Source organism: Tauraco erythrolophus, chromosome 7 (genome assembly GCF_009769465.1).
Source record: "Tauraco erythrolophus isolate bTauEry1 chromosome 7, bTauEry1.pri, whole genome shotgun sequence".
NCBI lineage: Eukaryota > Metazoa > Chordata > Aves > Musophagiformes > Musophagidae > Tauraco > Tauraco erythrolophus.
Window position 1 is genome coordinate 50908471 of NC_141471.1, and position 27332 is coordinate 50935802.

The 27332-nt window shown below is 49.3% G+C and overlaps 1 protein-coding gene and 2 non-coding genes across 3 annotated transcripts; all 3 read right to left on the minus strand.

Moving 5' to 3' along the window:
• Nucleotides 1-20028: 20028 nt before the first annotated feature.
• RPSA (ribosomal protein SA) lies at nt 20029-26738 on the minus strand. The gene is made up of 7 exons (XM_086614407.1): nt 26708-26738; nt 26255-26422; nt 25609-25727; nt 24056-24301; nt 22292-22420; nt 20259-20427; nt 20029-20165 (listed from the first exon to the last, which is right to left on the minus strand). The coding sequence occupies exons 2-7, from the start codon at nt 26385-26387 to the stop codon at nt 20071-20073; spliced, it is 891 nt and encodes a 296-aa protein (XP_086470533.1). The 5' UTR covers nt 26388-26422; nt 26708-26738; the 3' UTR covers nt 20029-20070.
• Nucleotides 23719-23877, minus strand: LOC147528459 (small nucleolar RNA SNORA62/SNORA6 family). Its single transcript, XR_015222280.1, has one exon. It is a non-coding gene; the product is annotated as a small nucleolar RNA SNORA62/SNORA6 family (small nucleolar RNA).
• LOC147528460 (small nucleolar RNA SNORA62/SNORA6 family) lies at nt 24827-24986 on the minus strand. The gene has a single exon (XR_015222279.1). It is a non-coding gene; the product is annotated as a small nucleolar RNA SNORA62/SNORA6 family (small nucleolar RNA).
• Nucleotides 26739-27332: the final 594 nt, after the last annotated feature.

Sequence of the window (27332 nt, forward strand, 5' to 3'; positions counted from 1 at the left end):
GCTCAGCAGTTTCTTCCGTTTAACATTAAAATAGAGGTGCTGCATGAACTATTGTAGTTTTAGCAGGAAATAGTTACTCATGATGATCTGTATCTACCCAACACTGACCATCTAAAGCAGCTTTGTTTAGAAGCTCAGCAGTACTTTGAAGTTGTAACTGGCAACAGCTGTGCTGATTTTGATCACAAAGGAAACAGGAGGCAGTCGGGATGAAAATCATTGCTAAACGATGACATTCAGGACACAGCCCTGTGGCCACTAACGGTGGCATTGTGAGCTTCATCTGTGCTGTGAGTGCTTCTCAGTCACTTCAAAGGCTTCTTCAGTTAATAAAAATAGTGTGAGTTTACCTGTCATTTCAACAAAGGGGTGGGGCTTTTGCTGTCCCTCTACCTGAGGAATTAAGTATTCTTTAAAAAAAGTGAGTGTCCCTGTCCAGCTGCACAGCAGCCACTACTAGGAGTAGAGGACTCCTACTAGACCAGCAGAGGAGGATGTTTAGTCAGTTGCATTTCATCCTTCATGATAGCTTTCCTCCAGTCTACCTACTCCAAACTTTCGTCTTTTTGTTTCAGCCCCACTGTGTATCTCACTGCCGCTTTCTCTGGGGTTCCCACTCTGCTCCTCTTTTCATAGTCTGTTGACAACAGCTTGCACAGTCCCTAAATACGACTCCTAATTTAGTGACACCACCCAGCACAACCAAAAGACTAGAAGTGCTTTGGCCTAGTTTCTGATTATAACCAGTTAGAAGTTTCTGGTGCAATTTAAGGATCATATCTTTCAGACCTATAGGATTTCCCAGGGCTCCATGGCAGGACTTGTTTGGGTTGACCTGCTCTTTTACACCTACAGTTTCTTCCTATTGTTGACAAAAATCCAGCCCAGCCAGCTCAGACGTGATGTTCACATATGTGTTGTTCTTCATTAAAATTTCTGTAAAAAATAAACTTATGTCCTTCAAGTGAAAAAAGAAATCCATAAATACTGCTGCAATATTTGGGGTTAAAGGTTCTCACCTTGAATTTTTCCAATAAATGCCACAAATTTTGTCATACAATACATTCAGGACAGAAAACTCAGTAACTTATTTCTCCTCCACATGGGAAGCCACTCATCAGATTTATTTCTTGGTCTTGGAAGGACATTTCTCTGCTCTAGATCTCACAGATAAGGTCTTATCTTGCCTCTTTGCTGTGAGAGTTGCTGGGGAAAAAGAGACACTCGTGGAGGGGAGAGGAGACTCATGGGTGTGTAGAATCGGTCAAGGGAGGATCTGAGAGTCTCTAGGAAAGGTCTGGGGGCTCCAGGATGGGTCTGGAAGTATGTGGGGGGCACTAGGAGGGGTTTAGAAGCTTTAAGAGTGTCTTGGGGCTTTAGGATAGGCCTGGAAGTTTGTAGAATGAGTCTGGGAGGGATCTCGGGGTGTCTAGGATGGGTCTGAGGGCTGCAGGAGGGGTCTGGAGGCTCTAAAATAGGCCTGGGGGATGTAGAATTGGTCAAGGGGGGATCTGGGAGTCTCCAAGATTGGTCTGGGAACTCTAAGAGGAGTCTGGGGGCTGTAGGAGGAGCTCTTGGTGTGCAGAATAGGTCTGGGTCATCTGTGAATCTCCAGGATGGGTCTGCAGGCTCTACGAGGGGTCTGGGGGCTCTAGGAGGGGTTTGGGCAGGTGCAGAATGGGTGTAACAGGATCTGGGGGTCTCTAGGATGGGTCTGGGGGGGATGTAAGAGGGGTTTAGGGAGGTCTGGAGGTCTTTAGGATTGATCTGGGGGCTATAAGAGGGGCGTGGGGGCATGCAGAATGGGTCTGAGAGGATCTGAGGGTCTCTAGGAAGGCTCTGGGTTCTCTAGGAGGGATCTAGGGCAGTGTAGAATTAGTCTGGGGGTCTCTAGGATGGGTCTGGGGGCTCTAGGGTAGGCCTGGAATGGTGTAGAATGAGGCTGGGGGGATGTGGGGGTCTCTAGAATGGGTCTGGGGGCTCTAGGATGGGTCTGAGAGAGTGTAGAATGGGTCAGGAGGGATGTGGGTGTCTCTAAGGATAGGTCTGGGACCTGTGAAAGGGGTTTGAGGACTCTAGGATAGACCTTGAGGTGTGTAGAATGTGTCAGGGGGGATATGGGGGTCTCTAGGATAGATCTGGAGGCTCTAGGATAGGCCTGAGATGGTGTAGAATTGGTCTGGGGGGGATGTGGGGGTCTCTAGGATGGGTCTGGGGGCTGTAAGAGGGATTTTGGGGCTCCAGGATGGGTCTGGGGGTGTAGGAGGGGTTTTGGGGCTCTAGGGGTGTAGGAGAGGTCTAGGGGGATCTGGAGGGCTCTAGGATGGATCTGGGAAGGGGTAGAATGGGTCACGGGGTCTCTTGGAGGGATATGGAGGCTCTAGGAGGGGTCTGAGAGCGTGCAGAATTGGTTCTGGGGGGATTCAGAGGGGTCTCTAGGATTGGTCTGGGGGCTGCTTACCACTGCACCAGGTGTGCGACACCTGAACAGTTACTGTTCCTTCCCCCACTGGTCACTGCCCCATCAGCTCCAGTGTCCATATTCTGCTGCACTCGTTGCTTCGCACCTTCAAAATGAATCAAACTCCAAACATTTGCAGTCACAGAGCCACGGTCCCATCTTCCCTCTGACACCTGACGCTGACTCACCACGTTGCAGCGCTGCGCTCGCCTCTCTGCGTCGCTCTTTGGCGCACAGCTCGTCTCTCTGCAGTTGAAAACACAACGGTTGAAGAAGTCACCAGATGCAGAGCAAGAGCTGAACCGTTTCAGAGGTCATCTTCCCATTACAAGAACACCATTTAGATTCTAACTACAGCTTTGCCATTAAAAAAAGAACAGACCACAAACTTCAGCCCCACACCTACAAACTGTAACGCCTTTGGGATTCGATCTGCTTCACTGCCCATGAACAACCCCTCCCAGACAGGTCCATCACCCCTGTTCAAGTGTCTGTCTGCACACCGTGCTGATGGCTGCTCCATCCAAAAGGGCTGTACACACTCCCAGACCTCTGCCTCAATGGTCCTGGTGTATCAACATGCTAACCCCAGACTGTTTTTCCACTTACCCCTGACTCTACGGCTCCAGGCAGAGCAGCTCCAAGTCAGACACACACGCACAGACCGACACTCGACAGAATGCTACAGGCAACGCAACTCCAAAAGGGGAAACCTCTCGACAAGAACAATGACTCCCGGACTGGAGACGCTGTGGGGCATCAAGACCTATGGGGCCACAACGCTGAGGTAAGAAGGCTCCATGTCAAGCCCAGAAACAACTCCAAAGGTAACGGCCCACAGTGAAGTTACTGCCAAAACAGAGACGATGGATGCACAGGAAGCCTCGCTTCAAGAGTCAATAACATAAGGATGCAGGCAAGATGTCCCAGTCCTTCAAAACAGACAGTTAGAGATCAGAGCTGCTGACACAGCCTGGAACAACAATGTGCATGAGGACCGATCGGAAACTTCTGAGACGCAAGACTGAGCCGCGCTTTAAGCTTGGCACACCAGAAAAGAATTGACTGATTGGTGCTTCGCCAATGAGTATGGGCATTTCGAAACCCAGAGATGGCACCCGCGACGCTGTTGCGCTCCTGAAGTGCAAAGATCACATTGAGGACCCAAGGAAGGTCTAAGAACAGAAGACAGATGACATAAATTACACAACACCAGACACGAGCTGGAGCTGCCCTGCCCGGCCACACGAGTGTTGTGCTGAAACGTCACTGCTCCCTTTACCCGGACAACCCTCTCCTACACTGACTTGAAAAACCTCTCCCTTCAATTCCTCACATTGTTGCCTCCTCCCAGCTACTCCCCAGCCCTGGTCCCTCAACTTTCATAGATTCATAGATTTCTAGGTTGGAAAAGACCTTAGAGATCATCAAGTCCAAACCATCCCTAATCCCCATTAAACCATATCCTCAAGTAGATCATCCACCCTATTCTTAAACACATCCAGGGATGGGACTCAACCACCTCCATGGGCAGCCTATTCCAGTGGCTGACAACCCTTTCAGAGAAGAAATTCTTTCTAACATCCAACCTGAATCTCCCCTGACTAAGCTTATGCCCATTTCCTCCTCTTGTTCTACACCCATCACTAATGTAAAGAGCCCTCCCCACCTCCCCACATCTTTTCTCAAGTATTTATAGGCCGTAATCAGGTCTCCCTCAGCCTCCTCGTCTCCAGGCTAAACAGCCCCAATCCCTCAGCCGCTCCTCATAAGTTTTTATTTTCCAGCCCCTTGACCAGTTTAGTCGCCCTTCTTTGGACTCGCTCCAGGAGCTCAATATCTCTCTTACAGCGAGGGGCCCCAGAACTGGACACAATATTCCAGGTGCGGCCTCACCAGTGCCGAGTACAGGGGCAGGATCACTTCCCTGCTCCTGCTGGTCACACTATCTTGATACACGCCAGTATCCCATTGACCTTTTTGGCCACCTGGGCACACTGCTGGCTCATATCAAGCCGGTAGACAACCAACACCCCAGGTCCTTCTCCGCCAGGCAGCTCTCCAGGCCACTCTTCCCCGAGCCTATAGCGATGCTTGGGGTTTTTATACCCCCAAGTGAAGGGACTCTGCACTTGGCCTTATTAAAGCTCATGCCATTGGCCTCAGCCCAACGATCCAGTCTGTTCAAATCCCTCTGAAGGGCCTCCCCTACCTCAAGCAGATCAACACAGCCTCCCAGCTTGGTGTCGTCCGCAAATTTACTGAGGGTACATTCAATCCCCTCATCCCAGGTCATTGATAAAGATGTTAAACAGAACTGGACCTAGCACTGAGCCTGGGGAACCCCACTGGTGACTGGCCTCCAGCCGGATTTAGCCCCATTTACCACCACTCTTTGGGCCCGGCCATCCAGCCAGTTTTTAACCCAAAGGAGGGTGTGCCTATCCAGGCCAGTAGTTATCAGTTTCTCCACCAGAACACTATGAGAAACTGTATCAAAGGCTTTACTGAGGTCTAGGAAAACTACATCCACAGCCCTTCCCTCGTCAACCAGGCGGGTCACCCTGTCATAGAAGGTGATCAGGTTTGACTTGGCAAGACCTGCCTTTCATAAACCCATGTTGACTGGGCCTGATCACCCGGGTTAACCTGTATGTGCTCATTAATAGCACTCAAGGGATTTCCTTGCTTAGGAGGCCGGAGATCGGAATCCATTCATGACAAAAGCCACATCGTCCAACCAGGATATCCTCCAGTCACCAGCTTCCTCTTTGTCATCTGCAAAGGAGTGCCAGCAGAAAGCACTGTGTTGGTCAACACCAACCTCTTCCACAACACCCCCGTCCTCAAAAGCACCGTGACGTTCCACTCACCTGCTCTGTGCTGATTTCTAAGTCAGACACTGTGGCCACCGTCACTTCTGGGACCTAGGATACCGAGAGACAAATTACTGTTGCGCCTGTGAGAAATCACCAGTCCCGTGCTCCTCCTTGCTCCCTTCCCAGCTCACCTCAAATGCTCATCCAATTCCAGAGGTGACCCGCACAGCACCTGCAAACCAAAGAGAAGCGCTTCACTGAGTTGCCACAGGATAATTTGCTCCTGGACACCGGTCCAGCCAACACCTACCTCACTTTCTTTGGCTGATTGTTGACGTGTGGCTTCAACCCTCCAAGCCGGCGTGCGGCACCTGAAACCAAGCAGACCGAAAGGCACGTGCTGAGATATGGCCCGGAATATGCCCACACTGCTTGCCTTTCGCTCCTTTACCTCGGCTGCTCACTGGCTCGGCCTCTGCCACGTCCAGGTTGCCACCTGGAGGCTCAGCTACCACCTGCACACCACGAACAACAAGGCACGCTTACAACTTCACAGACAATACCACACCTGAAAAGTAACGGCTACTTCAGCCCATGGTCATTGCTCACTGCCCAAGTCACTTCTGCTGCCATTATCCTGCTTTGCTCACTGCTTCCACCTTCAAAGCAATAAAAAACAAACCAGAAGCTGCTCTTATAGCCACCAGTCACATCTTCCCTCTGACACCACACCCAAATCCACCTGCTTACGGTGACCGCTAGCCGCCTCTCTCACTCTTGGCATACAGCTCATCCCTCCGCATCTGAAAAAAAAACCCCAGTATTGAACAAGTCAGCCGGATGCTGAGCAAGAGGAGAAAAATTCCAGAAGTCTTCTTTCCATTGAGCAGAACCATCTGGATGCCAACAACAGCTGGCCATAAAAATAAATCAAATACTCATCCCCACGTGTACAAGCCTGAACATCTTTGAGATTCAATCTGTTCAGCTCACCTTACATTCTCACAGCTGAGTCCAGGTTGTAATTATATCAGTTAATAGCAATCCTCCCCATGCCCCTTTCTCACAACTGAGTCCACTTAGTAGTTTTCTGTTGTGGCCCCACTCGGACCATCATCTACAATCCCTTACACAGCCAGGGAGTCACAGAGAGACACAGACGTATAAAGAAAACTTTAAACCACTGGAGTAAAGGAAGGAGCGAGAAGAAATTTAAAAAAAAAAAAAGGAAAAGGGAGGTATTAAAAATTAGGGTCAGGGAACCAGTTAGTGAGAGACTTGGAAAACAATTTCAAAAGCAGCATTTTACAATTGAAAATGCTCCTTGTCCTCAAGGCTTCCTCAACACATGTCAGCTCACAGATGTAGCTGATGGAGGCTCCAAGCTCCCGGTGCTGTGTGCTGGTATCTGCTCTGTCGGGGATGGCGTGCGGAATTCTTCCTCCCTGCAGGGACTGGCTGTAGCACCTGCCTGCGGGACCCCCTGGATTCACTCCTCAGCCAGCTCCCCTTCATCAGCCCCTAGAGACACGTGTGCCCAGGCAGCCTCTTTTATAGCCCCACCCTCACTAGCCACACCTGGTGCTGTCCCAGCCCCAGCTGGAGCCCATTGGGAAAGGGCCCATGCCTCTAGGATTTGCCTAGGGGGGTCTAGAATGGGTCTGAGGTCTCTAGGATGAGTTGGGCTGGGGATGTAGAATGGGTGTGGGGGATCTGGAAGTCTCTAGGATATACCTGGGCAGGTCTAGAATGGGACTAGAAAGATCTAAAGGTCTCTAGGAAGGGTCTAGGGGCTATAAAAATGGTCTGGGGGCACTAAAATGAGCCTGGGGAAGTGTAGAATGGGTCTGGGAAGATCTGGGGGTCTCTAGGATGTGTCTGGGAACTCTAGGAAGGGTCTGGGGGCTCTAAGATAAGCTTGAGAGGGTGTGGAATGCATCTGGAAGCATATGGGGGTCTCTCAGAGGAGTCTTGGGGCTCTAGGAGGAGTCTGAGAGCTGTAAGAGGGCTCTGCAGGCTCTAGGATAGGCCTGGGAGGATGTAGAATAAATCTGGGGTGATCTGGGGGGCTCTAGGATGGGTCTGTGGGCTCTAGAAGTAGTCTAGAGGGGTGTAGAATGGGTCTGGGAGGATCTGGGAGTCTCTAGGATGGGTCTGGGGAATTTAATGACTGCAAATGACTAGCAACTCTCTTCCCCGACTCCAATTCACGACGGGGTCCTCTGTTAGAGCACAACAGTTGTGACGTGTGTAAAAAGACCAGCCCTCAGTCTTCATATTGACCAAAAGGATTATTTGGCTGAGTTTTGAGCCTATTTACCAGTTACGTGCAACTGGAGGCTAAACTTCACAAACTCACAGGAGCATTCAGTAGCATTTGGTTTCATCCCTATTTTTCTATTGTTAGGAACTGCAATAAGTACTCGTCTGTGAATTCAGCATTGATTTCTCTCCACCTCCTCCCCTGACATTTGTCAAAAGACTGAATCGATCCCAACCTTCCCCCTGGGGCTCAGGCTGACTTCAAGGAGAAAGGAGAAAAAAAAAAAGAAGAAAACTCAGTGGTGCGTAGTGGAAGTCTCCTAGTAACATCTCACACGGCGCAGAGTTTGCATTCACATACGACTGGAAAAACCTCCTGCATTGCAAATTTTTCACTTCTTCTATTGCCACTAGCTCAAATGCTGCATCCAAAAGTCTTTGGTAAAAAAAAAAAAAGAGGCAATATCTAAGCTTAATTCTTTTATTCTTCTTCTCACCAAAAACTTGTTTTTAAACAGGTAACTCCCGTGGGCATCAGTTTTTAGTTTCCGTAGCCAGGCAGAAGATGGAAAGATTGAGCATCTGCTCAGCATTACTGATGAACAGGAATCTCAACAAAATCAAAAATAAAACTAAAAAGGGCAATGTTGCAAAACACATGTGGTTAAACATGAGCTGTGAGAGGGATGCCAGCCACGCACGCTTTTCTTAGGGTTAAAAGTGCCATTCAACCATTTCTTTCATACTGCACTCAGCCATGGTGTGAGACAAACTGCCTTCTGTACTCACAATGAACGGAAAATAGTAGACACTGCTAAACAGGTTTGCTCACAAAGCCAGCAAAGTGGTCCAAATATCTTATGCACATGCAAAGAATACACTGATTTTGCATTTAGTACTGTAATACTGAGGCCTTGGCTTCTCCAAAACAGAAAAATCAGCTTTTCACTCCAGAAGAAGTAGTTGTTCCTTCCAAAAGAGAACTTCAAAACATTTAAGCTTGTGTTTTCAAGTTGCTTATATGAAGCCTTCCAAGGAGAGAAATGTTGCACAGCACCGCTCATGGCAGGGGAAGAAGGATTTCCTCATACCAGCTAACCAATCAGTGTGTTGGGGAGGGATTTTTGGTTTGTTGCAAGGTGCTGAGGCGAGGTGTCCTCTGCACTTCTAAGCTAAAGAAATCACTCAATGACAAAAAGGCTCCACACACTGCAATAGCCACCACAGGAACAGGAGCCATGGGATGCACCGGTATGGGCACCCAACTGAGACCTACTCTGAGAAACTTTCACTGATGAACCCAGGTGAGGAAGATAACTGGCAGCCGTTCCTCATGCCCAGAGAAACCTCCCAGACGTGGAGACTGGTATTTTTGCAGCTTACCCCCACTCCATGAAGCACTGTGCTCAGTACACTCAGCCAGGCAGGGGCTCTGCCAGCACCAGGAGCGCCACAGCGGCTTCCATGCTGGTGGAGATGCACTAAAACTCAATCTGATGTTCTGCAGCCCCCTGACTTGACCCTGGAAGTCTGTGGGTGCAGTAGGTCACCCACATCTCTGCACCCTAGCACACTCTGACCCCTCTCCATGACCGTATATCAGGTGCTATTGCATCCACCAAGGTCAGACAGGGACCTTTGAAGCCTGACCTCACTGTATCTCTAAACCACATCTCTTCGAAGCAGCCATGTCCTGACCAAAAAGATGCAGTGCTCACTGAAAGACTTTAAAGAGTGTTCCCCCCGTTTTGATTCACGCTGCATGCAACTTTATTAGCTCTCCAGCCTGACAGCGTGGGGATTTTTTCTCCTGTCTGTCATGCTTTTCTTGCTGCTTGCGTAAGCCCTGAGGCAGCAGCTTGTCCTTTGGCAGGTGGCAGCCTGGTTTCATCTGCAGCCAAGACTTTATCACTCAGAAATGCTCAGACACAGTGTTTCCCTGAGGAAAAAGGCAAATCTGGAAACTGAGGATTTCTAGGTCCCGGTCCGTTTCTCACACAACACTGTCATCATTGCTGAATCTGAGTTCAGCGTCATGTTTTAAATGGACTATACCGATGCAACATTACATTGCGGCAAGCTAACGCGGGCAGGCTTGGCTTTGCTGCAATCCTTCATTTCCAAACACAAGGCCCAACTCCCTGGGTCCCTTCAATCCAGCCATCTATAGACAGGCAAAACCAGTGGGGAACATTGCCTCCAAATCTTAAATTGGTACCAGGAATACCTGCCTCCTCCATGCACTCAGCAAACGGAGGCCACTACACTCCCACGTGTTGGGAGACAGCCTACGTGTATCCACACAGGCACTGAGATAAAGACGAGTGGATTTTAAACCGTTTCAGGTTGATATGATTTTCTGCACTGCCCCTTCATGATTTGCAGCAAAACTGGAAAGCACTGAGCAAGGGGATGTGTTCGCAGCTGGTGCGCCGAGCATCCTCCCATGGTGGCATGCAGGCCGAGGAAGGAGAGCCCAAAACCGCCCAGGGATGAACAGATGTCATTTCCCAGCAGGTGAAACCTTTGTGTGTCTCAGCATCAAACCCCCATGAAAGGCCAGATGGATAAAAGCCACCCAAAAGCAGCAGAACAGGCAAGGGGCAACCACAGAAGGTCTCCCCCACCTCCCAGGGACCAGACCCAGGCAGGAGAGCACCAGCTGGACATGACAACTCCCAGGGCTGAGCCTAGTCAGGATCTCTGGAGGCTCATGTCCAAGGGAACCGGGGTGGGATTCAGCATCATTTAACCCAACTCACAGAGCTGGGAAATCAGATGGGTTTGGCCCCAGGCATAGCAAGCAGATTGGCTAGAAATTCAGCCTTTTTTTTCTTTTTACATAGCAGCAGCAGTAAATAATTCAGCGCCTAAGCCGACGTTTAGGATCTTCAAACTAAGCAGGTTATTATTAGATTTATTTAAATCATGTACCAGGAAGACTCAGGACCAGGTAGAAACCAAACGTGATAAAAACCGTGCCTTCTTCATCAGCCATAGCACTCTGCTACAGCAGCTTGGGCACAGCAGTACACCCACCACCTGGACACGAAGCGGAGCTTCACTGCCATCACAGCAGCACCACTGCAGCTTGCGGGTTCCCCAGCTCCGTCAGCAGCTGCTGCTGCAGCAGGGAAACGGCCCTAAGGCCCCAGGGCTGCAGTGGTTTTGCAGAGGACCCCAGCAAACCGAGCTTCTGCTCCCCAGGAAGCCCAGCACTTTTTGGAGGAGAAGGCTGCAGAAGCATTTTGACACTGCATACACAAACATAACTAGTGAGCCCCTGCCAAGCTCTTCCTCACAAGCAGCTGCCACTCAGCTCAGTCTGGGAAACTCTCCACAGCTCCTGCTCAACTTTCCACATGTCTGCCATCGTCAGGGTTGAGCCACAGCAGTGGAGAAACCTCTGTCTTTGCACTGCCGTGGCCAGAGCCGGTCCCCTCACACAGAACCAGTGGAAATCAACTGTAACCCGTCTCTGGGGAAAGCCGAATGTCAGGCACATGCCCTTTCAGCCACTTATGTCACCCCAATGCCAGTAACATGGAGAGTAAGTAGATTTAAAGACTTTTTGCTGGCTCCAAAGAGCTAATCTACTTGTCCTTGAACAGGACAAGTCACCACCTGGGTATGGAACGCTGCTGTGGAGCCACTGAAGCCAAAGCTAAGTAGTGTATTTTAACTGGTTATTCACCAACAGCCAACCATCACTTTCATCAGGGATGAACCAGACACACATTGCTCACAGAGCTTCACCAACACAAAAGTCCAGGAGAAAAAACAAATATCCATCTAAAACTATAGGAGGGTTGCATGTAGCTGGAATATGGGGTTTTTTGGATGGACTTTGACGCAGACAGCACGCAGAGCTCGCATCTCTTTGCTGCCACTCCTACAAGAAACACAACAAGACCTCGCAGTCGCAACTTGATCCTTCTCCTTCCACCCTACCCCACAGCTACCATCCCCTCCAGCGCAGCCTGCCCAGGGACAGACAGCCCCAGCTCCCTCCCACCCACAGCCAAACCATGAGCCTCCCAAACAAGAGCATAACCCCAACCAGGTGCTGATTCAACCCTTCAGTCACGGTTCATTTACTAATTGCTTTTCAGATTGTTATCCTCCCTGGGTGAAGGGGAGCTGCTGCTGATGCATCGGCAGCCACAACGCATCCGAAAACAGCGAGGTGGAAGAACGACGGATGCAAGGCAGAGCCTCTGAAAGTAACCTCTGTTTAAAACTATTTGCAAGGCTGTTGCTCCACCTGGCTGTGGGCGAGAAGGGAGTCTCAGGGTGGTTTTGGGGACAGCTCTGTTCTCTAGTCAGCCAAGGCACCGGACTGAAGCTCAGAACTCTATTGCCTAGGAGCCCCTAAATGGGTCCACAAACACCAATGCAGTGGGACAGGTCTCCTGACCCCAAGTAACCACTTATCCCAAACCTAGCCCGTGAGAGATGTACCCCGCCAGTGCCAGAGAGGTGGGATGCGGAGGCTCCACAGCACCAAGACACATCCTAGGCAGCCTCCATTAAACCTCACCTAACCCATACTGAGCTCACACTTGCTGCAGGGGTCCCTACAGCACTAGCTACATGTTGCCCGAGCAGATACCATAACTGCTAAGCTCACTCCAGCCTTGGCAAGGAAAGAGATGGCTGCTCTGCACCTGATCCCTACGCTGCTCCCCTCTGTCTTACATTGCCCCAGAGGAGACACTCATTGTCCCCCTCCATATTTTGTGTTGCAATTATCTTATTAGCAGAAGAGCCTCAAGAGTTGCAAATCACAAAGCTACAGTCCCAGAAGACAGCAGAGTCTTATAGCAGCCCTCAGGTCCCAGGACACACATGCACACCAAGCCTTTCCCAGGGTGCAGCCAGCTGGGAGGTGTGCCACTCTAACACAAGTGCCTACCCAATGGACACTATTCACTATTCTCATAACAGTAGAAGAACAGGCTCCCCAGATTTAAAATAAAAAATAAATAAATTCAAAGGCTTGACACTTACCTGAACAGAGCAACCTCCATCTCCTGGATCCCAGGGAAGCAGAGCCTGCACAGACCAACCTGCCACCACAGGAGGACAGCTACACAGAGCACCCATCCCATCTGGGAACCACACAGCATTAATAACTTGCAGCATTTTATATCATAAGTCTCAGATTTGACATATTAATGAAGTTCCTGCTTCTATATTCAAGGTACGGTTTGAGAAATACCAGTTCTCATTTTGAAACAAAACCACAAACATGTAGCTTTCACAGAAGCAAAATAAAATTTAAAACAAGATGCAGGAGCAGCCTAGAAGTCAAGGAGGAATCCAAGCCATGCTTAGGCAAACCAAATTAAGACTTAAAATTAATCTCAAAACTTTTCAAAGGGTTGAACCCTTGAAATCAAAAAAACTAGTTGCTAGACTTCTCAGCCCTCCTGGAGAAGGTGATGAAAAGTCACTGGCTGCTTGGAGCATTCAAAAAAAGTGGGCTTGCCTCACAAAGCCAACAGCATGCTCACTCCTGCCCGGCACCAGTCCTTATGAGCATAGGGGAGGAGACACTCCAGCACCTAGGGCTCGTAAAACCTTACCCTTCTGGGAGCAGGCATGGGGCTTAAAGAAGCCCCCAGAGAAGATGCTGTGGAGAGGGAAGTGGTGGTGTTTGGGGTTTTTTTTTTATCTTGCCTCTCAAATGAGAGCCTCCAACAGCAAAATAACAAGTGAAGGAAAATGGTACACTCTCTGATTCCCTCTATAAATGTGCTGCTTAATTTTTCCCTATTTAAGCAAAGCCAACAGGTGCAATGAATTGTATAGCTGTGAGCTTTGGGAATACTAGTCACTTTAGAAATGCTGGAAGCAATAAGCCAGCACAGACAAGCTAGAAAGTTTCCAAGGCATCTTCCACTAGGAGCACTGTGTTTCTCTGCACTGGAAGCCAGCAGCATCTGACACTTGCTCCCTTAGGGAAATTTAAAAGCTGGATCAAGGTTTGCAGCTGAGCACGGAGACAAGTTTAACACTTAGGCACATATAGAAAAACAGTAGGGTTTGGGGTTTTTTACAAAAAGTGTGTTACGGTTGCTGTGAGGCGGCACCGTCCTGCTACAGGGAAGCTGAAAAGCCAGGCAAGAGGCAGGGCAAGCACCAGCTGTACCAGCTCTGCTCCAAGTGCAAGAGATGGAGGCTGGTGCTGTAGACACTTCTCCACTAGTCCCCACAGCCAGGGGATTTGCAATGGTATTAAGTCTCTCCTACAGCACCGAATAGCAGCTGGGATAATTAGGAGGGGTAGGCGATCTCTTGCATCACAGGGAGTCACCCCAAAAAGTCCCAGATGTGCTTACAAAGCACCTTTTGATCATCCCTCCCTTGTCCGGTGCCCACCTGTTCAGCTCTCCAGCCACACTGCCAGCAGCAGCCAAAACACAGACAAACCAGGAATAACAGCCCCATCTACTGGGGTCTTGGAAATGATCCGCACCCTTGCATTTTGCAACTGTGCCAGCCATCACCATCATCCACCCGAAACCTGCCAGGCAGGGGCAATGCTCGCGTGTTTGTCTGCCCCTAGAAAGCTGCTTTTGTTAACCTGCCTGCATCTGAGAGCGGCAAAAGGCTGGTATGGTCCTCCTGACCTGGCTCAGACCCAAAAGGCAAATATCCAGATCATTTCCTTAACTCTAAGCATCTTCTCCACCCTCCAGAGGCAAGATGGCAAACCACCTCTGGGACCAGAACCAGCTTTTTGGGCAATGCTAACAAATTCAGCATTACAAGCTGATTAAGAGATGTGAGCTTCACAGCAGCTTTCTAGGTTTTATGGCTGCACTGCAGGGTTTCCAGCCACAGCACAGGAATGAGCAGTGCCAGTGTGCGTGGTTATGGCAAAGGTTTGTACTGGTCTTGGACATGACTGTCCTCATGGCAGACCAGCTCCGAATCGTGCAACATGCCACACTTCTTCTCATGCTGAGCTCCCTGCTTTGCATAACCCTAAACTGAAACCTATCCGCACATATAGGGTGGGTGGGTAGACGTATAGTCCCTTTGAACAACCAAAAAGTTAATTTTTTTCAGTCCTTGGCATCCAACTCTGGCTCACACAATACACCCGGCTCCCTCTTCTTCTGAGCTGCCTGCTGTTAAAAACCCAAGCCCCCACAGTTAAAAGTGGTGGGTACACAATGCCACTGAAAGGTGATCTGTGCCAGATGCACAGGTGTGCTGTGGTACCCCTTGTTCCACTCAAGAGTCACTGGCAAGACTCTGCAACCAAAATGACAAGTGTGTGACTCAACCCAAGAAACCCTTCTGGCTGTGGTGCACTGGCATTTAAAGCGAGCACACAGATTTTGTACCAGAGGAGGTTTCTCTGGCCTTCAAAGCGGAGCTAGAGAGCCATCATTTCAAAGGACAATTCCAACATACTATAGAGCATTCATCTTATTCATGCCTGAGCAGTATTAGTACAAACTGTAATCTTGTAGCCAGTGAAACAAACACTGACAGAAATATTTAGGACTCTCACACGAGAAGAGACACACTAGTTAAACTCAGGCTTTATGAACTTTGTAAACTGAGATTTTAAGCAGAAGCCTAGAAAATACATTTTCTTTCAAGTACAGAGGTAATTAAACCAAAAAACTCTTCATTATCTAATTTTACTCATCAGTAACTACTGAATGTATACAAGAATAGGTATAAATAAAAATTACACACTTTCAAATGTGGACAGTAGCAAAATGGCAGTGAGTATTCTTAAAAATACAAGTATTAAAAGAGCAAATCAAAACAGCTTCAGAAATCAGTGTCCCAGGAAGCAAGAAATCAGAAAATCGCAGTTGTGGATGAGATTGTAGATAGCAAGACCATTTCCAAGGTATTTACCACAACACGTCTCTTTGCAGGGCTGATAATCAAGGATGTTCTTCATTCCCATCACTACATGCAGCTGTAATGCGTTGTTCTACCTTCACCTGTCATACACACTCGATACAGGTGAGATTTTCACAAACTCTAGGCTGCAAGGGCTGGGAGCTGGTAGTGTCAAGCATGGGCTAGAGGGAAAATATTTTGCCTCAAGTGCTGGCCAATGTTCCTTTGGAAGCTGCAGAGCAGTGGGGAGATGACCCAGCAATAATGAGGCAAATCTGAAACGCTGTTCTTCCTCTGCTAGGATGCACATACTCAAGACAACAGGGTTCATCTGCCCTGAGAATGTTGAGGATACATAGCTTTGGAGACTGACGAGTTTGTGACAATTGCAGATTTACCCTGTGCTTTACTCCACATAAAATCTCTCTGTACCTGGATGCTATTAACCTAAGAAAGAAAGAAAAATAACTTAACATCACAAGATCCGCTCCAGCTGCACGACGGCACTCCTGGGTGGGGAGGAAACCTCCTAAGAGGAGCAGTGAAGTGAGTTTATCAACCACACACACACTCCCCTCACTATCCTTTACACACTTACATACAGGCTGCACACTGATTTTAGTAAACAGGTTTCCAATGAGTACACCATAGTCCTAAAAGACAGCACCATCTCACAATCATTTTCAGTTTCTTAAAGCAAAACAGCCCACAGATGGAAAGAGTGGAACATTTTTGCAGCCTGGATTTAAGCAAACGGAGCTGAGTCTCTTCAGCTGTGCATAAGGCCCTTTGCTTCCTGTAAAAGAAAAGCCTTGATGCAATCCTACAACAATACTCTGATACTAAAAATATCATGCAATTGTTTAGGCAAAGAAATGACTGGAGAGGAACGGGAACATCTGTGAATGGAGGCACACAAATTAGGGAGGGAATTAGGAAGTACGTATCTCATGCATGAGATTGATGGATCAGATAGTAGCATATCTGCATATCTCCAAGTTCCGCTGGACTGCAGGCTGGCGGACGTTACCCCCATTTACAAAAAAGGGCGGAAGGAGGATTCGGGGAACTACAGGCCTGTCAGTTTGACCTCGGTGACGGGCAAAGTCATGGAACAGGTTATCTTGAGTGCTATTAATGAGCACATACAGGTTAACCGGGTGATCAGGCCCAGTCAACATGGGTTTATGAAAGGCAGGTCTTGCCAATCAAACCTGATCACCTTCTATGACAGGGTGACCCACCTGGTTGATGAGGGAAGGACTGTGGATGTAATTTTCTTGACCTCAGTAAAGCCTTTGATACAGTTTCTCATAGTGTTCTGGTGGAGAAACTGATAACTGCTGGCCTGGATAGGCACACCCTCCTTTGGGTTAAAAACTGGCTGGATGGCCGGGCCCAAAGAGTGGTGGTAAACGGGGCTAAATCCGGCTGGAGGCCAGTCACCAGTGGGGTTCCCCAGGGCTCAGTGCTGGGTCCGGTTCTGTTTAACATCTTTATCAATGACCTGGATGAGGGGATTGAATGTACCCTCAGTAAATTTGCGGACGACACCAAGCTGGGAGGCTGTGTCAATCTGCTGGAGGGTAGGGAGGCCCTTCAGAGGGATTTGAACAGACTGGATTGTTGGGCTGAGGCCAATGGCATGAGCTTTAATAAGGCCAAGTGCAGAGTCCTTCACTTGGGGTATAAAAACCCCAAGCATCGCTATAGGCTCGGGGAGGAGTGGCTGGAGAGCTGCCTGGCGGAGAAGGACCTGGGGGTGTTGGTTGTCTACCGGCTTGATATGAGCCAGCAGTGTGCCCAGGTGGCCAAAAAGGCCAATGGGATACTGGCGTGTATCAAGAATAGTGTGACCAGCAGGAGCAGGGAAGTGATCCTGCCCCTGTACTCGGCACTGGTGAGGCCGCACCTGGAATATTGTGTCCAGTTTTGGGCCCCTCGCTTTAAGAGAGATATTGAGCTCCTCGAGCGAGTCCAAAGAAGGGCGACTAAACTGGTCAAGGGGCTGGAAAATAAAACTTATGAGGAGCGGCTGAGGGAGTTGGGGCTGTTTAGCCTGGAGAAGAGGAGGCTGAGGGGAGACCTGATTACTGCCTACAAATACTTGAGAAAAGATGGTGGGAAGGTAGGGGAAGGGCTCTTTACATTAGATTTGGGTGACAGAACAAGAGGAAATGGGTATAAGCTTAGTCAGGGGAGATTCAGGTTGGATGTTAGGAAGTATTTCTTCTCTGAAAGGGTTGTCAGCCAGTGGAATAGGCTGCCCAGGGAGGTGGTTGAGTCCCCATCCCTGGATGTGTTTAAGAATAGAATGGATGATCTACTTGGGGATATGGTTTAATGGGGATTAGGGATGGTTGGACTCGATCTCTAAGGTCTTTTCCAACCTAGAAATCTATGAATCTATGAATATCAGCAAAGGGGACTCTTCAACAGCTCGTTTCTCCAGAAGGATTCTGTGATGCTCAGCAACATCAGCTACCTTCTGTTGAGACCAAACATGACAGACAAAGGCTATCCTAAGCATATCTAGCCCAGTCCAACCAACCCAAAGCAAATGCAAAGAGAAGGTCGTGGAGAAGGGGAACGCTGCCAGACCCTCAAGGGAAAGAAATTGTTTTCACTGCATTGGGACCTCAGCCTAAGCCATCTAGGGTCAAATCAGATCAAACCAGAAGAACATGGTTACTAGTTTTCTGTTGTCCTTTTTCAACATCTACACTACCACTGCGTTTGCCAGAAAAAAATTGCAATAATAAACAAGCCATTGTCTCTAGGAATTCCTAGCTCCTCTTCCTATCCCTCTGCACTGCCTCAATAGATCACATACACAAGGTATTTGCCACAGAGGAAGATCTGGCAGATGTAAGATCTCCTGCCACATGTCTGCTGCTGCCTCCACCCGCTGTCCTGAGACCTCACCTCTCCTGTGCCCTCAGCATGCTGAGGAACATACCCTTCCTGCCACATGCCCTCTGCTGCTGCAGCCAAGGCTGCCTCCTTTTCTAAAGGGCTGCTATTCATCCCCTCTGCAGAGCTCCAGTCAAATGAGCTCTCCTGCCTCACCTCAGTTATCCCAAAAAGGCAATTCTAAATCCACATGCAGAGACACAGCTCTTGATCCTCTTTTTCCAGGCTGCATGGATACACCTCTCACTGGCAGGTCTTGGCCGATTTAAAACAGCCCATCACTTACACAGGAGCTATCAGATGACTGCCACATTCTCAATATCTGGAACTTACTCACATGAAGGAGTTTAAAAAAACAGATAAGAAAAAGGACAACGGTGAAACAGCAGTAGCAGTGATTCAAAGTTCAGCGGGGTAACCTGTGCTCTGAATTCGGAAACTTTTCATGCAGAAGGGTGAAAAGAAAGACCAGAACAATGGGTTATTTTGGGCAATCTCAGAGATGGAGAGTGAATCAGCAGTTGCTGTGGGCTGTCCCTGACCCAGCTACAGCACCCAACCAGAGGCCCAAAGCTCAGACTCTCAGCCCACCCTGACACATGGTGACAGACCTCAGGCACCAGGAAGGAGCCTCCCACTGCTGGGTGCTGGGAAGAAGACTCAAGGACATGCCAGAAACTCACATCTGAAAAACACAGCACACAAATAGAATGGGAAGGGCCCTTTCAGGGCCAAATAGTAAAGTGCTCATGTGCCTCTCAGCTAAAAGCTGTTAATAATTAACAGTATCTTTTGCTGACTTGCATCTAATAGGAAAGACAATAGGAGAAAAGATCAGCTTCCTTTGGACAGATATTGTGGGATAATATACGCAGCTTGCTTTAGAGGTTTTTTTTTACTGTTAATATGCATTTTACAGTAAAAGCAAACCAGCACATGTGCTAACGCAAAAAAAAAATTAATACATTCTTCACAGGTTGATTGCCATGGCTGAAGTCAGAAAAAGGATAGTGAGACTACCACAACATGGGAAACAGCATCCAAATGAAACATTGCTCCATCTTCAACAAAACCCCGTTTCTCTGGGTGAAGGGTCTGCCTCCCATTACTCCTATTAATCACAGAGCTAATACAATCCTTAAAACAGTTAAAACAGATGAATTAACTATTTTTTAAGGATTACTGCAGCATTTTTGATGAAAGACACTGCAACTTGGACACTAGAACTGGTGTTTCACCGCAGAGCAGTTCCCACTCATGGGCTCCCCTGCCCACGGCACACGGCCATGCCACCACTCCCACCCGCACCCAGGACCACCCCGACAACTGGTGAAACCCCGGGCAGGGGCAACGCAGATCCCTCTGCCCACCACTCCCCGGCGCAGCGGCAGTGGCGGGAAAACAGCCCCGCCACCAACGTCACCAGTGACATCTGTCCTCGCCTCTGGACAGCGCAGGCACCGCTGCCCTGCGAGTGGCCTCTCGCTGGCCAATAGCAAGCTGCCGTGCCAGCAGAGGGCATGGAGCCAGGGAAAGCGGGAAACGGGAGCCCCGCCGGAGCCTGCAGCCCCCAGCCCCACGGAACAGCACGTACCAGCAGTTCAGAGACCCTCAGACCCTCCCTCGGCGCAGCACTGTGCCCCGAGCTACCCACGCACTTCACTGCCGACAGACAAAAGAGCAGTCCCAAGAACGGCGTGTATTAAACCTTTCTTTATTTCTCTGACAGTGCAGTGGGGCTTAGGACCACTCGGTGGCAGTGCCAACCCACTCGGTAGCCTGGGCAGTGGGAGCCGCTGACCAGTCCTCAGTGGCAGGCTGGGCGCTCCAGTCCTCTGCAATCACAAAGACAACAACGCTTAGCACGCCCCAGCGCTTCCCACCCACCACACCGCGTACCCCGCCTCCCAGACATCCCCCAAACTGACCTGTGGGAAACTGCTGGATGGGGACAGATGGGACCTGCACTCCCTCAGACCAGTCTGCAACCTCAGGCTGAGGAGGAGCAGTGAACTCAGGAGCTGGGGCCGTCCATTCAGCCTGGAACTCCTCCTTGGTAACTGCCTTCTCAGCAGCAGCCTGCTCCTCCTTTTCGATCTGCAATGGAAGAGCATAGCCTAAGTCCCCCAGCAGCATCTCACCACCCTCACTATCGCACACCAGACAATATGCACTAACCAGCAACAGACAAGACTAATTAACCACCACCTTAAGTGTGAAGTGCAATTATTATATTGGCAAAACCTGTCCTCAACAGCAGGCACACAGGACCATGGGGCACGAGGCACAAGGGCCTGAAGGAGGATCCAAGGAACTACAGGTTTGTCAGTCTGAACTCAGTGCCAGGGAACATTGTGCAGCAGATCACCTTGAGTGCCATCACCCAGCACATAGATCAAACCCAGTGAGCATGGGCTTATGAAAGGCAGGTCCTTTTTGACTGACCTGATCTCCTATGACAAGGTGACACACTCAGCAGATGAGGGAAAGGCTGTGGATGCTGTCTACCTAAACTTCAGTAATGCCTTTGACACTGTTTCCCACAGCATTCTCCTGGAGAAACTGGCTGCTCACAGCTTATTCTTCACTGGGTAAAAAACTAGGTGGATGGCCAGGCCCAGAAAGTTGTGGTGAATGGAGTTAAATCCAGTTGGTGGCCGGCTGTCGGGGAAGTTTCCTGGCTGCTACATGGGAAGCACCTGTGCCTTGTCAAGATAGGTGTTGCGAGTCACTTTGGCCAGCTGGAGACCACGTGACCTATGGGAGGCTTAAAGGCGGGGCACTCCCCTCAGGGAGGGGGGTAGTTCCCTACTGGAGATTGGAGAGGTAGGAGCCCCTGGAGAGCAGTGAGTTGAAGCTCTCTGTTGGAAGCCTTCGGTTGTGATAAGGACCTTTGGAGTGTGATAGAGCCTTCTGATATACGAGGGGAATCACAACAGCCTTTTGGGTTGTGATTCCTGAAGACAAGATACCAGCCGGTCACAAATGGGGTTCCACAGGGTTCAGTACTGGGGCCAGTTCTGTTTAATATGTTCATCAATGATCTGGATGAGGGGATCGAGTGCACCCTCAGTAAGTTTGCAGACTGCACCAGGCTGGGTGGGAGTGTTGACCTGCTTGAGGGTAGGAAGGCTGTACAGAAGGATCAGGACAGGCTGGATCAATGGGCTGAGGCCAACTGTATGAGGTTCAACAGGGCTAAGGGACAAGTCCTGCACTTGGGTCACAACCAGCCCATGCAACACTACACACTTGCAGAAGAATGGCTGGCAAGCTGCCCAGTGGAAAAGGACCTGAGGGTGCGGTCAAGAGCCAGCTGAATACCAGCTGGCAGTATGCCCTGGTGGCCAAGGCCAGTAGCATCCCAGCTTTTATCAGAAATAGTGTGGCCAGCAGGACTAGGGAAGTGATTGTCTCTCTGCACTCAGCACTGGTGATGCTGCACCTCGAATACTGTGTTGAGTTTTGGGCCCCTCACTACAAGACAGACATTGAGCTGCTGGAGTGTGTCCAAAGGACAACAAAGGTGTTCAAGGGTCTAGAGCACAAGTCTTATGAGGAGCAGCTGAGAGAACTGGGTTTGTTTCGCCTGGAGAAAAGGAGGCTCAGGGGAGACTTTACCACTCTCAACAACCACCTGAAAGGTTGTAGCAACGTGGGTGTCAGTCTCTTCTCCCAAGTAACAAGCGATAGGACAAGAGGAAATATCCTCCAGTTGTGCCAGGGGAGGTTTAGATTTGGTATTAGGAAAAATTTCTGCACTGAAAGGTTTGTCAAGCATTGGAGCCACCATCCCTGAAGGTATTTAAAAGACCTGTAGATGTGGCGCTTAGGGACATTGACTAGTTGTAGACTTGGCAGCATTAGGTTAACAGTGGGACTCTATGATCTTAAAGGTCTTTTCCACCCTAAACGATTCTATGATCTCACACAGCCACACATCCTTCCACAGGTCTCCTACCTCCTCGGGATCCCTGTAGAAGTACAAGTCAGGCATGACTTCCCACGGGTGCTCACGGGAGATGGTGCCACGCATCCGCAGGACCTCTCGAGCCAGCATCCACCACATCAGACCCACTGAATGGGCTCCCTGGAATAGACAAAAGTTCATGGGATTTCCTGTAAAGCTAAACCTTTGAAAACACCATTTTCTTTATAAGAACAAAAGAGTTATTTACACTCAGTCCAAGGTTCTTATCAGCAAGAGAAAGGCATTACTTGCTAATGCCCAGACTTATCCACTTGTCCTCAAAGAAGGGCAAGTTTTCAAGTCCCCAGTGACATTTTTGTCTCGGTTTTGATTGGGAGTTAGGAGTTAGTTTTTCTTTTTAGCAGCTAGAAGAGCTCTGCTGCTCAGACTGGTTTCAGTCTGGGATTCACTATAAGAAGAATGTTGATAGTTGGTACTGAGACCTCAAGAACTTCAGCTTCCTGTGTTTTTGCCAGTGTGCAGGAGTACAACAGGCTGGGGGAGGTGGGGAGTGTAGCAGGACAAATGGTCCACATCTCCCCTTATCATTTAACTGACTTAGGATTGAGGGCTAAATCGGCCAATGAAGTATTCCATATCATGGAACGTCATGCCCAGTATATAGATGAGGGCTGACTGGAAAGAAAGGCTTTTCCTCTTCTGGGAACTCTTGGGAAGGCTCTCTCTCTGACTCTCAGAGTTCCATCTCCTTTTTTTTCAGGCCTCTTGCTCATCCAGGATTGCAGTGTGGGGACTTACCTGTTTCGGGATCATTTGCTAAGAAGGGACAGGCATTGGTCACCAGGTGGCGAGCAATTACACTGTGCATCACTTGTTTGTATATATTATTATCACTACATATATATTCATATATTATCACTATTACTTTTAATTTTATACTATTAAGTTGTTCTTGTCTCAATCCACGAGTCTCCTTCCCCTTTCCCCTTCAATTCTCTCCCTCCTTCCCCTGGGGTAGGGGAGAGTGAGCAAGACATTGTGTGGTGTTTAGTTGCCAACCGGGCTAAATCACAACACATTATCAGGTTTCTGCAGAAATCACAGCGCACTTCCATCACCAGCATCTGAATTTGCTGTATACAGCACAGCCTGAAGCAATGCTCCTGCTATGGAGTTTCATACTGCTCACTATCCCACATGAATCTTGTCCAAAAGACAGGGATTACGCACATCACACATGCTAGAATGAAGAAACAGAAAACTTGACCAAATGAGCAAATCTTACACATATGGTCAGATTTGGCTTACATTAGTTTTGGTGAATAACAACATCTAGAGATCAAAGATAAGTTTCCCATCTCTCTAGCCTTTACCTTTCAGGCGGTTTCTGGCACGGTAACGTTTCTGAGCAGTTTGTTCATCGGTTCACTTTATCCTTCATTCATTCACATTCATAAAACTGTGCCAAGAATGACTATCAAACTCCACTCATTGGGCCACAAAGACCCTCATGGCGTCAGCGAAAAGTCCTGCCAGGTTACTATAGCACACGTCCTACACTTGAGAGTTCCTTGGCCAGAAACCGGCCTCAGCTCCAAGCTCCAACTGTGTGCAGTTCATCTCCTCCTCCCCACCCACCCGCGAGTTTGCAAGAGGCCTTAATTAGCTCATCACCCCAGGAGACACGTGAGATACAAGCCTGGAGAGATATTCTCTCCTGCAGAAAACATCCATCATGCCACCTACGGCATGCGCTGGAGGAAGCAGCTTTGAATGCTACAACAAAGCTGTTACCTTGTTGTTGCAGGGAATAGCAATATCCACGTAGCGCAGCGGGGAGTCGGTGTTGCACAGGGCAATGGTGGGGATGTTGACATAAGACGCCTCTGTCAGTGGCTGATGATCAGCCCGGGGGTCCGTAACAACCAGGAGTCGTGGCTCACGGAAAGCTGCTTGGATCTGATTTGTGAAGGTACCGGGGGTGAAACGTCCAGCAATAGGAGTAGCCCCAGTAGCAGCAGCAAACTTCAGAACAGCACGCTGCAAAACGCACCACAGCAAAGGTGAAGCAGGAAAACTGCGTTTCAACCGCGCCACCCAGGTACGAAGTCAGTGAACACGCATGAAATTTAATTGAACTATTTGTTTCAATTCCTGTGAAATCAGGGCTCTCCAACAGCTCCGCATTCAGACTGAGACAAAATAAAAATGCTTTTAAAAACGGCTACACTGACACCAGGAATTAAAAAGATCATATCCACCAAGAAAGCAAGTCAGGATACAGATAAAAACCTTTTTTTTCTTGAACTTAGTCACTAGCTCTACTCCAAAGTATCATTAGCAAATCATGAAAGGGGTGATAAACAAGCAGCTTACAGAAAAAGCAAAGCAGATTTTCTTCTATTATTTCTACATCCTTTCATCATCCAGTAGCCTAACTTCAGGAACTACAGAAGCAGCTCGGTAGTAAATACACACAAACTGCAACTGTGTCCCTTAAAACTGCAGTTGGCAGTTCTTTCTTACTTGCAACAGCTTTCACCTTCTCAGGCATCAGCCAGCTGGACGTGTGGCAGGGCCTACTATCAAACTCCATTCATAGAGGGAACTCCCCTCCTGGCGTTAGCGAAAACCCTGCCGTTTGGTCTGCTGTAGCACACTTCCGACACTTGAGAGCTCATCGGCCAGAAACTGACCTCAGCATCAAGCTTTAACAGTGTGCAGGTGAAGCCCAAAGGAGCCCAAGCTCTTCCTTTGGAAATCCACCCCATGTCATTCATAATCTTCCTGTATGTTTGTGGCATCACCTGCATTACTCCAGAGAAACTAAGCTCACAGGTAAACTTCAGTGGCCAATTAGATTCTATGTAAAGGTTGTGTCCCCTTCTATAACAGAATTTTTTTGCTAAAAATCTAGAGATGAAATTAAAAATATACTAGTTACTATACCTTGCTCAATAAGAGATCAAATTACTTCTTCAATAACTTTTTTATCAGGTGCTTATTGTCCCAAAAAAGTGTCAATGCCTCACAGAATTAGTGGGAGAGGGGGCACCAGGAGACTGACCACTAATATGCCAGAAATCCAACAGAAGTACCCAAAGGAGGATATAAAAGAAAAGTAAGTTATCAAACTCCCTGAAACTACAGAAACGGAGGATGGGTTTCAACTTATCTCTTCTAAGCTGCAAGCACAACACAAGAAACACACTTTTAAAAAAGCATTCCTAGAGCCAAAATTTGTGTTACTCCCTTTTATAATCAAGCTGCCACTGGCAGGCAATGATGCACGGCAAGAGAGTCCAGCTGCCAAGACTGCAGGCCTCATGACCAACAAATGTCCATACCTGCCCAGTATTCCTAGAAGAAATAACGCTCACATCAGCTGGGTTCTCAATGGCAACAATGGCACGGGCTGCCAAGAGGAGCTTTTCCCAGGTCCTCTTCAGATTGATGATGTAAATACCTATTGGTGAAAACAGGCTTTAGAGCAATCAGCAAATACAAGATCCTAAACCAGGATAGCCATCTTCTGCCATTAAGCTTGCCACATAGCTGTGGCTACTCCAAAATTCTAGTTAATGGAAAGCTATTCCAAAGAAAATCCTTCCACGTGGTTTTAATGTAGCACACTTCTAGAACCTACCAACATGAACCAGAGGCTGGTATAAGCCTCCCTCTTTTAATAGGCTGCAGATTGAAAAACAATGCAGAAAAGCAGAAATCACTACTGAGACATTAAAACCATTCTGTTACTATAGTGAAGAACTAGTAGAACTGCCCAAATCCAGCTGTGATGGATTTACAAAGTTCTGAAATCTGTATTTCATCCTACTTCTCCCAGTAACACGATTCAATCACTAAAGACTTCCACACCTCTCAGGCCATGAACAAACTGCTAGGGAGCTCAAGCATTAGCGCTTTCCTGCTTTCCTCAGCTATGCCCGCAAAATCCCTGCTGCCCACCCAGGGCCACCCACCCTACAGCTATACCATCGCTCTTCCTTTTGTAGATATACTGCTCCATCTGGAAGTCAAGGTTGGTGCCTCCCAGGTGGGTCCCGGCAGCGAGGAATTTGAGGACATCCTCCTCCTTCATCTGCAGGACATCGAGACCTCCGGACATTGTGGGGTTTCCCTTCAGAAGCGACGACAGGGAACCTGCGGGCACAACCACCCGACTCAGCCGCGCGGGGACTCCCGCCTTCCCCCGCCCCACGCGGGCTCGGGCCAACGCGCCCGCCGGGAGCCCCCGCCGCCATCTTGGCCGCGCCGCCCGCCTCCTGCCCCCCGATCCGGCACTCCTCGGCCTTCCCCGCGGCTCGGCCAGGTCCGGGCGCCGGCAGCGCGGAGGGGCCCGCCGCCAGCGCCGCGGGGGGGGGGGGGGGGGGGCGGGCGGGCGCACGCACCGCCGCCGCCCCTCCCGAGCCGGCGGCACGGACTCACGCTGACAACGCCGTGTGGAGGCTGCTCGGGCGCGGAGCGGAAAGGAGCGTCACTTCCGCCCGACGCCTATATATGGCCCTCCCGGCCAATGGGGAGCCGCGGGCGGGGCGGGGCTCCGCCGGGCGCTGGGGCAGGAGGAACCCGGCGGCCCCCCCCCCAGGCCGCGTGGGGTCCGTCTCCCGGCGTTTTCCCTCTTCCCCAGCCCTTCCCCTCCCCTCTTCTGCGACCGGTTCCCAAAGAAATTTGTAGGATGGGAGCATCCTCTCCAGTGTGCTGCGGCTTGTGGTCTGAGCGGGCTTACGGCTTCTTTTGAGGCGAAGAGAAATCAAAGATTTATTGTAACGTGTTAGAATCCTGTTTTCCTGTTGGAAGTGAAATATAATCTCTCACGAAGTATACGCGTAGCTTCAAATTGCTTACAGTGGGAGGGGGCCTCGGAGAGGCTGTAGCATCTCTTCTGCTTCCCCGTGCCCCCTGCGCTCTGTGGCAGTGGCGGGCGCAGTGCTGTGCCACGCGGGAGAGCCGGTGCGGCCGAGGCTCTCCCTCTCTTCCAGGCAAATTACAAATTACAGCAGAAGTAGGTTAAATTGGCACTGAGCTCACACGTTCCGTTCTGCAGTAGACA